We start from the raw sequence: 16,748 nt of genomic DNA on the forward strand, positions 1-16,748 counted from the left end.
AAAAAGCTTGAACAATGGTGGACTCAAAAAGAGTAAAGTTTGAGAGAGAAAAAGCGAAGAGAAATCGAATACAAAAGTGAAAAATGAAGAAAGGGGGAAAAGTTTTGTCAAAAATTTGAAACGGTAGCAAAACGAAGCATTGAATGCGCCTGGGACAACGCATACGTCAGACGGCGCACACAGACGCAAAATGGCTTGCAAGCACGTCATAGGCACGGTCCAATAAGGTGGAGACGCGTGAATGAAACGGTTGAGTAAATGATACGTGACAGCTCACACACGTGAAAGAATTCACTAGAATTCTTGTTCTCTGAAGAAAACATGTCAGCCTGAAATGAATGATCTCGGCTGAGGAGTTATTGAGCCGATGTACAGAAGGAAATACCGATATAGGTTCCATCACCTCAAAATGCCGAGGTAATAGAACCTAGGGGGCAGTTGTGGGGATATATTTTCTGAGTACCAACACGTGGCAAGATGACGCCGATGTGTCAGCCGAGGTGCCACGTGTCCTGGTCATTATGCCGAGGTTATCTCGGCCTTGCCGAGGTTATCTCCAAAGATATCGGAATCCGAGATAAACGGATAAAGGACAAGAGTCCTAGAATGAGGAGGAGACTTAGTCAAGATGAGGATAAAAACTCTTAGGGAGTTTATCTTTATCTCTTGAGGAGTCCAAAGTAAGTACTGAATTGGAGTCCATAGAAGTCAGGCTTCTAGTGGGACTAGGATTGAGTTAACTATAAAAGAGAGGCACCCCCGTGGGTCTAAGGTACGCAATTTTATGCTTTGAGTAGTAAATTTAGCACTTGATTATCTTTGAGAGATATACTGACTTGATCGTCGGAGTGCCCCCGAGTGGAAGAACCACCGCCGGAGCCTTCTCTTTCTGTTACAGGTTAGCTGAAGCCATCTATTCTGCCGGTGCTCTCTAGCTGATTATTAAACGGGCAGTGTGATCAGAAAATCACCCACACACTTAGACTAGGGAAACATGAAGCTGAATGAACAACAGTTAGAGTCTTTATCAAGTCCAACAACCGTGAACGAGTCTAAAAATCAGAAAGAAAGAAATAAAAGGTTAGAAAGCAAACGCTTTTCTGTAAGAATATTCATAAAGTAATTCATATGCTACATGTTTGTTTTATTTATTTATTTATGTATATTATATATATTTAATCAGTTTAATGGGTAATGGGTAACTAACAAGCATATCCATATATATGTTTGTGACAATCATCAAACACAGAGGTTTTGTGAATTTAATATGCTTGAAACTCTGTCCCTTCTACTTTTTTTCATATGGTTCTGTAAAAGTGTTCTGTGGGTGAGTTTTGTTTATATATTCAAGATTTGATTATTTAAGAATAAAGATTCAAAGGCTTGGACATCATGACATGATGTATTTTTCTTTTCAAATTAAAATTATTTTAATTCTCACAATTAATATCAGGATTTCCTTTTGTTATGTTGTTTAGCCTTACTGTATTTTTATGGAGGCCAATACGTTATACATATTTTCCTAGACATCTGTTCTGTTATGACGTAGACATTGGCAATTTTATGCGTTTGTTTAATTAATTTTAATATATTATTATCTTTTACGCTTTCGCTGCGCATGTTGGTCCATTCTGATACACCACCATGAGCCCTTACACCTTTGCTTTGTTTTCTCTTGTGAAGAGAATCTAAAACTTGCAGACCATTATAAGTGAAGTTGTATATGTAGAGGATTGATAGTCTATTACTTAGTGGTGAATTTTAGATCTATATAGTGACCATTATTATATAAAATTTGTAGTTTTACTTGCATATTTTTGTACTGTTTAAACCCTTTCGGATCAGTAGTTGAAACTAGCGCCTTAGACCAAATCAGTATAAACATTTATTGTTTGGTTTCTCTTGGTTTTTTTTTTATTTTTTAAAAAATAAAATAAAATCTGAAATTCGCTGGATTGTTTTCTCACTATTAAAGATAAATTGTTGCTTAATGTATATTAATTAGAGGCAATAGAATTTATCTTGTTCTATAATAGCACTGTTAACATTAATTTAGAAGTATTTCTATTCTAAAATTTGCTATGTTTTGGAAACTTACTGTATGTGATTAAGTATGAATTTTCATATATCGACACACATTGAAGACCATTTTGTATCAAATCTAGAAATTTTCATGCTTTTATTTGGATTTGTTCAGTTAATTTTAAAAACATAAAAGACTTAAATTTATTTCTAGATTCTTGTAAGAACGTGATATTAAGGATATTTTGTTTATCATAGTTGTATGTGTAAATAGTTAGTAAATTCTTTTGAATTTCATACTGTGAACTATTTTTAAAATTTTCATATTAATTAACATGCTCTCTAGTATAGTGTATTATCGTGTTACAGATGTTAAGATTATTTATGCCATCAAAATTTATGTGAATTAAGAGCATGTGTGTTGGATTTATGGAATTTATTTTGGTCCAATTTTTAAGCCAAATCTTGTATAAGGTTGATTACATGCGTGACAACCCCACCACGTATAATAATTAGTACTTAATTAATTAAAGAGATTTGAATTTTAATTGTTAATTATTCCAATTTAATCTGAGATTTATGAAAACAATGGAGACTGATTTGTATATAATTCTATTGAGAATTTATTTTGGAATTAGAGATTGAAAGCCTACATGGCTCAAGAGAGTATAATTGATTGATTGAATTATTTAATTTCGAGTATCGGACCGTATGAGAGTTTAATTAAATATTCAAGCCAGATTTGTAAAATTGAGATTTGATTAATTGGGTCTGAATTTGAATTGATTAAGCTATGAGAATTGGGAATTAAGGTTATTATGAATTAAATTTATTTGTGAGGTATTCAATTGAGGTATTCGATTGAATATGTAATTTATTGACGAAGATTTTGAAGTTTAATATGAACTTGAAGGCGTTAATGATTTAAGAAACCAAAATTGAGGATGAAAATAAATTTAATTTAATAGTTGGAGCCTTTTGGAAGTCTGATTAAAATCTGATTCAGATTGATAATTTAAGGATAATTAATTGAGCTTTAATGGAAGTCAAATTAGACTAGTTAAATTATGTGGGATTTATGATTAGTTATAATTAATTTAATTATGTATTAATCAATATTTATTAAAATTAAGTGAGGCTCAATTAAATTAATCCTAAACATAAATTAATTTGTGGAAGAATTTGGAATTAAGGGTGTAATGAGCATGGGTGTATTTAGCAAATTCGTGGGTGTGTGTATATGTTGACGTGTGCGCGCGCGCACGTGTAAGGCTGAGGACAAAGGGTGAGTTGTGTATGTGAGTGGGTGAGTTCAAGAAGAGGTGTAACTTCATTTCGCTCGCAACAAACATTTGGAGAAGTAAAGAAAAAGAGTGAGAGAAATAGAGAGGGAGAATCGAAGGAGAGGAAGAAGAGGGCTTTGTGAGACATCAAAATTCAAGTTAAAAATTGTGGAAAAATCATCCTAAGGTAAGAAATCTCATCCTCTTCCTTCTATTGTTTAAATAATGTAGATATAAATTGATTTAAGATGAGTTTTGAGATGATTAAAGATGAATGTTGAAGAGGTTTTGAGGTAAAACGGGTTTCAAGATAGTGTGTTTAAGTCAATTAGTCTCCCAAATTCTTTGTAGACAAATCTTTTTCTAGGTTATAATATTCTATATACAGATTAAACTCATAAATCTGAATATCAAATTAAGAATTTGTTGATGTTGGTTCTTAATCTATGCTTGTAAATCTAATTTGAGAGTTTTTATTTTATTCAATTTAAACATGTTTGGAAGCTCTATGATCATAATTTAAGGTTGGGTTGTACATGCAGAAAATTGATAGAAACCTAAATTAAAGCAAATTAAGGATTTAATTAGGAACTTAATTATGTCTTGATTTTGAAATATATATAAAATTTGTTAGTTGTAATTTTAATTGTGCACATGTAAATATCTTTTCTAGGAATTTTATAATCTCAATTTTGGATTTTGAAGAGAAAAAGAAAAGAGTTTGAGATTGACTTCATATAATTAGAAAGGAATAATGAAAGGGATGGGAAATTTGGAATAGGATATGGAATCAAGAAATTAACTTATGAAATAATCATTTTGGGTTTAAAAATGACCTTGTTTTCTTTGTACACAAATGTTTTTCTGTGGATTATAAATCATCTATATATGAATCAAAACTATAGATATTAAATTAAGGATTGATTTGAGCCATGCAAGTTATTATGCATTTGATTTTGTAAAAAAAGTTTTGAATCATGAGTTCATGGGTTTTGATTTAAATATTATGTTTTGAATCATGAGTTCAACATAAAAAGATGTTATAGCAGGGGCACCACTTCGGAAAAGTTTGAACAAAATTTGTAAAAGTCGTACATCCCTTTTGGTGAAGAATAAACAATATATATATATATATATATATATTGAATCTTGGGTTTTAAAATCAAACCCTAATTGTTACCAAATTGAATTGGATCTCTAAAAGTTAGATATAATATATTAAAATATATTATACTCAAACCAAACTAAAATTCTTTTTTCAAAACCAATTGGGTCTCAAACTCCAATAAGGAGATATATCCCAACAATAATACCGTGGTCTCATGGCCTTTGCTCGGGAGTAACAATACCGTGGTCTCATGGCTCTCGCCTGAGGGTAACAATACCGTGGCTTAAGCATGTTTTGTGTTCCCAATACCGGAGGCTCTTTTATGGAATTGGTCAAGTATGACCCTTAATGCTCTGTATCTAATCGGTTAGCGCTAATGGGTGTACCACGTATGATCTTATGCAAAATCTGAATATGAATATGAATATAACTATGAACATGTATATGAATCTGTTTCTCATTTGAAATCTGAATATGCATAAGACTATGTTTCTGATAAGAATCTATTTCTGATATAAACTCTGATTTCTGACTCTATGATGGATATCATTCATTAAAACCCTTTACTTTGTTATTATTCATTGGGCTTCAGCTCACTGTATTATTTATGTATGTGGGTGATCAGGTGCGTGACCAAGCCTAGAGTATTTACCTGGACTCTGTTTTGTCAACCAACCTATGTGCCTCCCGTGGAGGTTCCGAATATGTCTAGTGGTTATGGCTAAGTGCATAAAGTTTAAGTTTTATTTTCTTGTTTGGTTAAACAAGTCTTTGTTTATTTTGTAAATAGGGCTAACTCGCTTTTTGTCTAATCTGTATATATATTTATATATATGATGACATAAGAATGATGTGTAAATATGTATATAAAAAGTTTAAAATTTTTCTGTCTCATGTAAGTCTGCACAACTTAATGGATATTATATATTTGTTATTTGCTTCCACTAGCCCCTAATATTATGTTAATCTGTCTCAGAGGTATTCGGTAATCCCAGAATTACTGGCCGGTTACGATGCTAAACCTATGGAGGTAGGTTTGGATCTTGACAACATGGGTTTTGGTCTTGGAATTTTCATGTGATATTATTCTGATTGCATGTATCATATATTATGTGCATTATAAGGTTATGTACTTGATTGTGACTATATGGATTTGCTCACATTAATAAATTATGCTATAATTAAAAAGATTTTATTCTGTTTTAAGACTACCAGAGCATCTTAAAAACATAAAGATGTAGTGATCCTTAGTATTATGATCACATAGAGTTAAAAATTAATTTTGCATTTTTCATATTGCAATTGTGTTTTATGAATAATTTCTCGGTTCCACAGGAAAGTAGTTATTTATAAAATTTAATTGGAATAAGATAATGAATTGGGTATTAAAGGGATTGGACACTCTAAACCCAGGTACGAGTTTTCTTTTTCTTGAATATTTCGAAATCCATTAGTCTTGTTATAAACTAATAGCAAATCTAATAAAGTTTAGTGGCCTCTACCCATAGGAAGGTTTGGATTTGTTATTGAATTTAACATTGGTTGATTCAGACTATAGTTATTATTTCAAAGCATTAATAATGTTTTGGTAATTGTAGTGATTTCTCCATCTACACTGTCTAATGAGTCTTCTCGTATTCTATTCTCAAATGGTGATAAGTTTTCGGACTGAAAGGACAAAATCCTTCTAACATTATGGTGCATGGACCTCGATCTAGCACTCCGTGTGGATGAACCTCTTGAACCCACGGACTAGAGTTCCGCTGTAGAAAAGAGTGTTTATGATAAGTAGGAGCGATCTAATCGCTTATGCCTAATGCTTATAAAGTCACATATCAGCCAGAGCATTAGGGGCTCAATTCCACTATCTGATAAGGTCAAGAACTACATAAGGGCTATTAAAGAGCAATTTGTTAGTTCTAACAAAGCATTGACAAGCACCCTAATGAACAAACTATCAGGTTTGAAGCATAATAATTCTAGGAGTGTACGTGAGCACACTATGGAGATGAGAGACATTGCAGGTCGTCTTAAGTCCTTAAAGATTGAGATTTCTGTGTCATTCCTTGTCAATTTCATACTCAATTCTCTTCCTGTGGAATATGGAGCATTCCAAATTTCTTACAACATACAGAAGGAAAAATAGTCTATCAATGAACTTTTGACCATGTGTGAGCAGGAGAGATTGAAGCATGGAAAAGTGGAAAATGATCATTTAACAACACATAAAAGAGGGCAATGGAAAAAGGGCAAAGGTGATCAGAAATGAAAGAAGTTTGGTAAAGTGCCATTTCAAAATCATGGCAATAAGGATGCATGCTTCTTCTGCAAGAAAAAAGGTCACATGAAGAAAGACTACCCCAAGTATAAGAAATGGCTCGAGAAGAAAGGTAATCTCATATCTCGTGTGTTATGAATATAATTTTGTTAATACTCATCGATATGATTGGTGGATTGATTCGGGTCTACAATTGTAACGACCACAAAATGTGTATCAGAAATTATCTTTATTTAATTATGGGTTAATGTGCTTTAATTTAATTATATCTGTTTGAATTGATGAATTATCTGTTGAGTTACGACTTTAAAACTGAAATTGCCGACTTTCATGGGTTCAGAAATCAAAATTGAGTACATGGATATGCTAATGGGAATTTTTAGAGCCATTTGAAAAAGTTAATTGAAAATTTATTTTGTCTGATTCGTTAAGGTGTGTTTGGGTGGTTAACTTTGCACTGCAAATTAAAGACCCTAGAGGCTTCAGAAACTAGAACGAAGTACATAGTTATGATCAACATGATTTTTAGGGCCTCGTATGAAGTTTCGTAAAAATCTGATTTAGAATGAATTAAATTGATTTTCTTTAATTATTATATATTATATATATATTTGTGTATATGAGCCTTGCTTGGCTCAACAAAAAAAAAAAAAAAGAGAAGAGAGAAAGAGATATTTTGACGGGCGGGTTCTGGAGAAGAACCGAGAGAGAGAGAGAGATAGATAAAGAGCTTCTCTAAGAGAGAGAGAGCTCAACATTCATGGGATTTGAAGACAAAATTTAAGAAGAAGAACTTGAAGAGATTTAAGAGAAATGAAGAAGATCAACCATGAAAGCTTGGGAAAATTGAAAAGATTCAAGGGGAAAAGCAAGGATTTGAGTTAAGGTATGTGGCTTTAATTATTATCTTTGTAAATAATTCATCTACCACACGAAATCAACGATTAAATTGGAGATTTGGGTTATGAATGAAAAGGATTGGATTCAAGGAATTGAACCTTGATTTCCTTAAATTTGTTTGATTCGAGTTCAATCTTAAGAATGATTCATGGAATAACAAGATTTGGTGTGAGAATCAACCATGTGTAAGATGTACTTACATGATTGTGGACATATATTATGAATTTTGAATATATGGAAAAGATGAGACTTTGATTTATAACTTTAAGCAAGATTAATGTATTTGAGATGAAATTACACTTGAATGATGTTAGTTTATCATGTTGTGGGGTAATTTTATATGTTTTTGAGTGATTAGAGTTGAAACCTAGCTTAGAAAGAGGAAAAACAAGTGTTAGAGCCAACAGGGATTTTCGGACAACAGATTTTGCCTAGAGCCGCACGTGGGACAGTCCACTTCCAGCACCTAAATTTATTCTGAAATAAAAGCACGTTGTCCCGCACGTGTAGCCCAATTCCCGCACGTGCGGCCCTATTTCCCGCACGTGCGGGGCACCTCTGTTTCAACTCAACTTCAAATAAGCATATCTCTTGCATCCAGACTCCGTTTTAAGTGATCCTTGAGCCTAAATTCATGCCTCGAAAGTCTAGTTTCCAATGGTGGTGGTTTCACTCCAAAATTCTAAGTACACAAATAGATATGCCTAAATTAGTGAAAATTGTTCACTTTCTGTCTACCGATTTTATACCATTTCTTCTTCTAACCCAGTTTCCTTTCGTTTTCTCCTATTCTCTTACACATGGATTATGACCTATTGAGGACTAATGAGTTTATAACCAAAATAACTAATTGATTAAAAATCAAAGAAAAGGATCGGTTATATTCATATGTTGTGTTATGTACTTGTGATTGTAGGTCAAGACGAGGACATCATCCAGTTGCTACCAGAAGCCCATCACTGTGAGTAACAGTATAGTAAAGGTATGTTTTTCATTATCTATTGTGTGACATGATTCTCTAAATATCTTATTTTGTTAAAATGCACAAGTTTCGAAGAAAACTAAAATGAGTCATGAATAAGAAATGTGAATTGTTTATAATATGATATGGTGAGCCCAAGGCCGTTTTGTTTATCCGTTCCTCTTATGCTATGGCATGATATGAATTGTTCGATCTTTAAGGCCTAATCATTTTGGTATGGAACAAAGTGTTGTACGAAACTAAGTGCTATAGTGTGAGTCACCTCTATGGTCCGTACGAGACGCCTCTTGGGTCCATACATATATGAATTGGGCCCAAGGAGAGGTGGAGAAATGTCGATGTTCCATTTATTCCATAACAAGATATAGTGATACGATATGATTCGCTTCGACTTAAGATCGTTTGATATATATGATTGGGCCTGAGGCCATTTTGTTATATGTGGACCCAAGGTCATTCCGAAACTATGGTATGAATATGAATGGTTTTACATCGTTATATGTCTCATGTTTACAAAATATTATTTGATATGCATGAATGGATGTTCTATTTTGAAATGTGAATCTAGTACCACGTACCACGCAAAATGTTTTGTGATGATGTCAAATATACATTCCATTTGAAAAAGCATGGATTTTGATACAATAAAGTTTGTTTTAACATGATTTAAGTTACATTTCAGAATTGTGAAATATGTTTTCTTAATGTTAAGGACATCATCCATTACCCTCTTTACTTTAATATTACTCACTAGGCGTTATGTAGGTGAGCCATCGAGGATCAACACTAGAGTTGTATCGCGGTCCGCCTATCTGTCAAGCCACCCAAGAAGTGTCTCCGCGTAGAGACGTAGTATAATTTACCAAGCTTAGTTTTTTTCAAGCTATGATGGCTTTGTTGTGCATTAGGTTCATATGTAAATTTTGGGTTGTGAACTTTTGCCTATACCTATATGACTTGGACTGTATATCCATGAACTGCGTATGTGACATTTGTATATTTGATGTAATGTTTAAAGATCCTGGCATTTAAGCACTGCTCAATGGACGTTCTGTTATTATTTTTGGTATCTACTTCTGCTTAAGGCCCCATATTTGGATAAATATTATTTAATTTTTTTTTTGAGGCCTAAGTACAGGCCGGTCATGGACCAAAGTTTTAGGGACGGGTTTGGGTTGTGACGGTTGGTATCAGAGCACGAGTTATGATCACACACACGTGTCCATTGAGCATTAGCGTGTCTAGAATGCATTTAAGTTGCACATATTTCATAATAAGGTGATATGTTGTGTGTTTTGGAAGATGTATGTGAGCTTGTGTAACGAGTTAAGTGTTGAGATTGTGATTGTGAGCTTGCGTGTTTTGCGTGTTTTGGCTTGAATTGTTGCCTAAAATTGATTTTTGCTTCAAGAGGTATAACACTTGCTCTTTTAACTTGTTTTGCATACTTGTTTTTCTATCTTTTCCTACTGATTTTGGGTTGTTTTTGGGCTTAAAAAACTCTGGCTGTGTTTGGTTGTGTTTCCAAACAATGATTCTACACCCATATTCAAATATGATGTTTGAAACCAATTCTCAAATCACGTTTCCAAAACTCTACAGAAAATGGATTCTCAAATCATGTTTCTAACTGAATAGGTGTATCTCTTTCTGTGGTAGAAACGAAAACCTCAGCCCGACTACTCATTGGTGGGGTGGACAATGATTGTTGAACCAACGACTACTGCACTGATATTCCCTGCCTAACTGCCCTCTGCCTTGTAACCGGGGGTAATGAAAAGAACACTGCTTGTCCGTCAATTAAATCCTCAGATCGATGAAGCCTTCTACCTCTAACCCAGAGTGCTTTGGGGAAAACTGCCTCCTCGGAAGCAATGATGCTATACTACTTTGCAAAAAGATAAATAAAGCAAAATAAGGAAACAACAAGCAAAAAAATGGATAGCATTTCGGCTTTAAATAAATACAACACACAATTGATAATCACAAGCTGAAAGAACTATTCTCAAACACTGATTGCTGCCCTCAAATCACTGCCTCAAATCTGATACCCCCAAATACTGATGTTCTCAGATTGATACCCAGACTTGCAAACTGATACATGCATTCTTGTAGAGACACACTCTAAAAACACATAGTAAGCAAGTGAGAGCCAAAACACCCCTATGGAGGGGTAGGGTTTCCTTATCCTATCTTGTCAGGAGCTAGGGTTTCACTATGCACGCAGCGGTTTCAAACAACCTCAATCGGGTAAGCAACCTGTCCTAGTTTAGAATGGTCACTATGGCTTTCGATATGCAACTAGGTCGAATGGTCAAAAAGGGTGCCTTGGTAAAAATTGAGGTTTGTGTTTCCATCGTGGCAGAGCCCATAACCGGTCAGTCTTATGGCACACTTTTCCATGCAAGCCTCCGACAAACCGTTTAGGAATAGCAGATGGCAAACACTGTGACTTAAGCGCACCAATGCAAATGCAATGCAAAGAAACACATAAGTGTAGATAAAACAACATATCATGATGTTCGAGTCAAGTTCTCTAAATCCCTAGCAGAGTCGCCAGAAACTGTAGATCACCCGAACTCTCTCCGCGCGCGAGGCGTGAATTGGGTTCATAACTATTACAGTTCGGACTCCTATCGCGGTTCTGAATCTAATCTCACAAAGTGCAATGTAAAACTGATAAATCACCAAAGAATCCAATCTGGCAAATCATTTTGGAAAATCAGATTTTGAATCAAAAATGCCAAACTGGACTGCTTTGCCAGATTACAGAGTCGCCACCTAAATATTTTGTTTTGAAAAATTTAGGGAACCCTGACTCGTGCCTAAGGCCACGTGTCCGTCATCACCAAAGTTGCATCGGTTCGGGAACTTGGGTACGAGAGGGGAAGGTCTGGAAATGAGCACCCCTATTTGCCCGATCAAAGATCGGCCTCTACTAACATGATATGTTATTTTATAAACACATGTGTTCTTATTCCGGTTATTAATCTAACTTACTAGGTGATGCGCACAACATACAATTATAGACTAGATCACCTAAATTGGAACAAAACAATTCAATGTTTGTTTTCGAAAATAGTTTGAAAGTGCTACTTGCAAGTAGGCTAAAGCGCGGATTTGCCACCCTCAAGTGGGCTTAAAAACATGATTTTGCCACTCCGCAAAATGGGCTTGAAACACACATTTGATGAATTGTAACGCATATTTGATGAATTGTCCCAATTCAAGCAATAAAGCCTTCATCCACAGGCATTCATGCAGTTAAGTTAATCATTTAAGCACATAGCCTCATGGTAAGCATGCTAACATGGCAATCACTTACACACATGCAAGGATGGTAAAGCGTAAACACTTACAGTGTACTCCGAGCCAAAACAGGAGCTAGTTAGAAATCAATGCATGATCCTAGCTATGTTAAGATGCCTAATGCAATGCATGCAAAAATGCAACTAAATAAGCTCGGCCATCTAAGATGGCATACGAATGCAACACTTGATAGCATGCTGTGAAACACGTATTTAAGTAAGTATTGAAATACGATGCAGTTTGTATGATGCGCCGAGCTTGGTGCATGCAAGACAAATGAATGATGCACGCATGCAAGCATAAGGTATGCTAATTGAAAGAAATATGGGTTGGAAGACATGCACACACACACACACACACGCGCACCCTTATTACAACATTTTCCCTCTCGACGGAGGGTCCGAATAAAATGAAAGCTAACTAGCTACGCTAATTAAGCTAACTATTACAAACCAACTAATTAACTAACTATTCTAGCTAATTAATTATTACAAACCAAATTGAATAACTAGCTAATCTAAGCTAATTAGAATATTACAAAGCATTAAGCTAAATCAATTACAACACAGGTAATCAACTATAACTAGCTAACAAAAGCGATAAATGGCCTCGCGGGTGAGGGGGACATGCATGCTCGGTTGCGTCCTCTCGAAAATCCACCGCCTTGCCTCGAGACGCCTCTGTTTGCACTCTTTTGAATCTTTAAAAATTACACTGATTTCCAAATTGCTTCTTTCTGATCTCAAGAACACCTTGAGGGCTGAAATTCCTCCTGTTGCTGCAACAGAGCATAGACAGAGGCAAGACAGTGTATTTGCAAGAAAATGTATGCACTTCCATACTCCTTATCATATCTCAAGCTCAAAGGAGTATGGCACTTGACTCTCGAGCTGCCAACCAAGCACTTTCAATGCATGATGGCCAAAGGATCAAGCATGCGCAAAACTCGATGAATGCACAATCAAGGGGGACAACGACCAAGAAATGAGGCGCGTTTCATCACTTCAAGTATGAAATGCCCCTCGTTTCTCGTGTTTGGATTAACGTCCGATCCAAACACAATGCAATGCAACACACATGCAAACAACATGCTTATCTATCAATGCTAGAGTGGCATGCACAAGGCTCTATCATGTAAGCAATGCATGCATGGCATGTTTAGAAGTTAAGGCATTAAAGCAAGTGAGGTACACAACACTAGGACTATGCAATACTATGTACAAACAACCAAATCAGCCCAAAACAGAGCTATATCATGGCAAATCAGTGGCAAAAAATGCTCAAACTAAGGCTCAAAGGAGTAGAAAATCATGCTCCTTTGGTAGCTCACAAATAAGGCACAAGGGCACAACTCTCAAAAGCTCTCAAGGAGTGAAAGAAGTGAGAACATGACACATGTATATGCTCTGAAATTACATGTTAAATGATGCCAAAACATGCAACCATCACAAGCAAAGCATGCTAGGGTGCACAAAACTCAAGACTAGCTAAGGCACTTGCACCATAGCCATATCAAGCAAGCCCCAAAGGACCAAGATCACTCAAAACAGTCCTAAGATAGGTCAAAACATAACCAAAATGTGCTGGATTAGAGCATACACATGCTAGATCAATAGGCTAAAACACCAAACATACTAGGCTAGTGAACAAAATTGCACTACAAGTGCAAGGAGCATGCAAGAGGCAACCAAACCAACCCAAAACAGAGTTATGACGTGGAAAATAATGGCTAAAAACATACTGAGATGGAGCCAATTCAAGGCACAAAGACATGCTACTTTGCAAGGCTACAAGGAGGATTACAGTACAAGTATAAGAAGCATGCAAGAGGTGACCAAGACAGCCAAAAAGAGAGTTACGGAAGGTCTTAAAAGTCACAAAAATGATCCTAAACAAAGCCTCTAAGAAGTAGAAACACATGCTCTTTTGGAGGGCCATCAACACATGCAAACAAGAGAAGAGGAGGGGGGGACCACCCCTGCCCATTTGGGACCTCAAAATCACTTTTCCACCACTGAAATTCCTCTGAGTTTCAGTGGTGAGAAGGCCAAAAAGAGATGGTCTCAAAGGCCTTAAAAGATGGCACAAAGCAAGGAAAAACAAGCCACCAAAGGGGTTAAACCACCCCTAACTCATACAAAGCCTTAAACAACCATTTTAAATACTTCAAAACAGAACTTTTTTCAGTTGAAAACTAAGCCTAAAATAGCATGCAAAGGTGGCTAAATAAGCAATGGAAATAAAGCTTTAAAGAGGCTATTACTCACCCTTGAAGCCCAACTTCAAAACCAGCCACTTTTGAGGCAAAATCAGGTCAAAGTCACTCAAATAAGGCTCCCAAGTATCTTAGCTCAATGATAGTGGTGTTTGATCAAGAGTTCCTTTGCAAATCCACCAAGAATTCCCACTTTCTAGCACTTTTAAGCACAAAAATATATAGAGAGAGAATTCTAGAGAGAGTAGATTTTTTGCTCTAAAAAATCTGAACACTCTCTAAGGGGGAAGCACTTCCCCTTGTATAGAAATGCAAGCTAAAGCTTGCTCAAATCCCTCTCTACATGTGTAGGGAGGATGCATTTTGTGCCTAACAACTGGCACAGCTGGCACTAAAAATATCTACAGAAAGTGAAAAATGGCCGCCGACCACTCAAAGTGGTCGACTGACCACCCCACCCAGTCGACCGACCACCTCATGTGGTCGACAGGGAAAATACCTGGTCGACAGGGCAAAAAAGGGGTCTCCCAAGAGAGGAGAAGGTGGTGGCATGCTGCTGACCACTTAGGTTGGTCGACCGACCACCGATCTTAGCTGACTGACCACCAAAAGTGGTCTACAGGGGAGAAAAGTGGTCTACACCACTGTTTCTCCCTCCAGGCAAAAGGGGCACCAAGGTTTTGGCTTAAAACAAGCACAAAACCAAGAGAGTTCAGAGACTTAGGGGCAAAGCGCGCAACTGAAAACCTGGGGGACTCCAAACGAGCACAATCATCGAGCGCTCAACCGATGACATCCAAGTCTTTAGGACGGTCAAAAATGGAGTGTCTACAGTACAGTAAAATGAGTAAACAAAATTGGAATTTAAAATTTTTCAAGATAAGAATTATTTTGTTTGGTGTGTTCAAATTGGATGTTAATTTGAACACAAGGAGAATTGGGGTATTTCATACTCAAAGTGATGAAATGTGCCAATTTTTCTAAGCTCTCCATTGCCCTTGATCATGCATGATAGGGTAAAGGTTTTTGGTCTTGTTTGTCCATTTATTAAACTTGTACATCTTGGTCCTTTAGCCATCATGCAATGAAATTGCTTGATTGATGGTCTTTGAACCAAGTGTATCACTCATTTGAGCTTGTTTTGATGATAAAGAGGGATACACAGTACAAACAACCTGTGAGAATACCCTTTTTTACTCTATTTGCTCTCAGTTGCAGCAAGAAATAATGCATCATTAGTGGCCGGCCGGACACTATTTCTGGCTGGCCGGCCAGCCATCATTGTTGGACAGCAACCCCCTGCTAGTGGCTGGCTGGCTACCACTTCTGGCCTGCCGGCCACCAATGAATTTTGAGGAGTGTGTTTGTGAAGCATAACAGAGTTGATCTGGAAGAGGAAAATAATGTAAGAGTTGTGCAACAAAAGCTTCCGAGAGCAAATAGTGGACGTTCTTCGGGTGCAAACCGAGCATGCATGGGCCTCTCTCGTTTCTTGGGACTAGTTAATTAGTTTAATTAGCAATTAATCATTTATTTGTTGTAATTTATTAGTTGTAGCTAATTAGTTTGTTTTGTACTTATTTACTTAGTTTAGATTGATTAATTAAATTAGTTTGTGTTATAATATTTAATTAGCTTAGCCTAGTTAAATTCTTAATTAATTAGCTTAGAAGTTAGTTAATTTATTTATTTAAGTTTTGTAATAATTAGTTAAGTAGTTTAGCTTAACTAGTTTATTCATTCGGACCCTCTTGCGCGAGGGCATCAATGTTGTAATAACATGCATGTTTTCCAACCTCACGTCTTTCTCCCTTTTATTTATCCGCTTTTGATGGTTAGATTAGGGGTATTACGTTTCAATTAGCATATCGCATGTTTTCATCCATTCATTTGTCTTACATGCAACGAGGCTCGGTTCATCATTCAAACTTGCATTGTCGTTTCAATACCTCGTTGAATGCGTGTTTAAACACATGGTATGAAATTGTTGCAAATAACATATTAAGTAGCCGAGCCTATTTTAGTTGCATTATTGCATGCGTTGCATTAGCCATCTTGTATAGTTAGGTATCATGCATATTTTTCTAACTTTTTTTTTGTTTTATCTTAGCTTGGAGTACTAGGTGAGTTTTCAGTACTTTAGCATACTTGCATGAGTGTGAGTGACTGCTATGACTAGCATGCTTGCCATGAGGCTAAGTGCTTACTTTCTTTAACTGTTTTAGTGCCCGTGGATGAAGGCTTGTTGTTTGAATTGGAACGATTCAATGAATGTACGTTTAAGCCCACTTTGTTAAGTGGCAAAGTCAAACCCTTTTTGAAAAATAAACATGAAATTGAATTGTTCCAATTCGGGCAAACTAGACTATACCTTGTGTGAGTGCATCACATAGTAAATGCTAGCCTAATAACCGGAACAAGAACATGTAATGTACATAAAAATCATATCATGATTAGTAGAGGCCGATTTTTGATCGGGCGAGCGGGCGTGTTCAATTCACGACCTTCCCCTCTCGTACCTAAGTTTTCGAACCGAGACAACTTTGGTGATGACGGATACGTGGCCTTTGGCACAAGTCATGGGTTTCTTAAATTTCTCCAAAAATAAAATATTTAAGTGGCGATTCTGTATCTGGCAAAACAGTTCATTT

At 36.1% G+C, this 16,748-nt stretch overlaps 1 protein-coding gene across 2 annotated transcripts in view; it reads left to right on the plus strand.

Moving 5' to 3' along the window:
* The first annotated feature begins 3,325 nt into the window (after window positions 1-3,325).
* Window positions 3,326-16,748, plus strand: part of LOC114256479 (uncharacterized) — a 38,944-nt gene continuing 25,521 nt past the window's right edge. The window contains exons 1-3 of one of the 2 annotated variants that reach the window (XM_082902176.1): window positions 3,326-3,492; window positions 5,390-5,443; window positions 8,508-8,573. In XM_082902176.1, coding sequence (XP_082758302.1) covers window positions 5,438-5,443; window positions 8,508-8,573 — 72 coding nt within the window. In that variant the 5' untranslated portion in view covers window positions 3,326-3,492; window positions 5,390-5,437. Of the gene's footprint in view, window positions 3,493-5,389; window positions 5,444-6,592; window positions 6,804-8,507; window positions 8,574-16,748 lie in introns of both variants that reach the window. The other variant, XR_014348821.1, reaches the window with a different exon arrangement.

The sequence above is a fragment of the Camellia sinensis genome, chromosome 13, assembly GCF_055761805.1.
Source record: "Camellia sinensis isolate YWXY chromosome 13, ASM5576180v1, whole genome shotgun sequence".
NCBI lineage: Eukaryota > Viridiplantae > Streptophyta > Magnoliopsida > Ericales > Theaceae > Camellia > Camellia sinensis.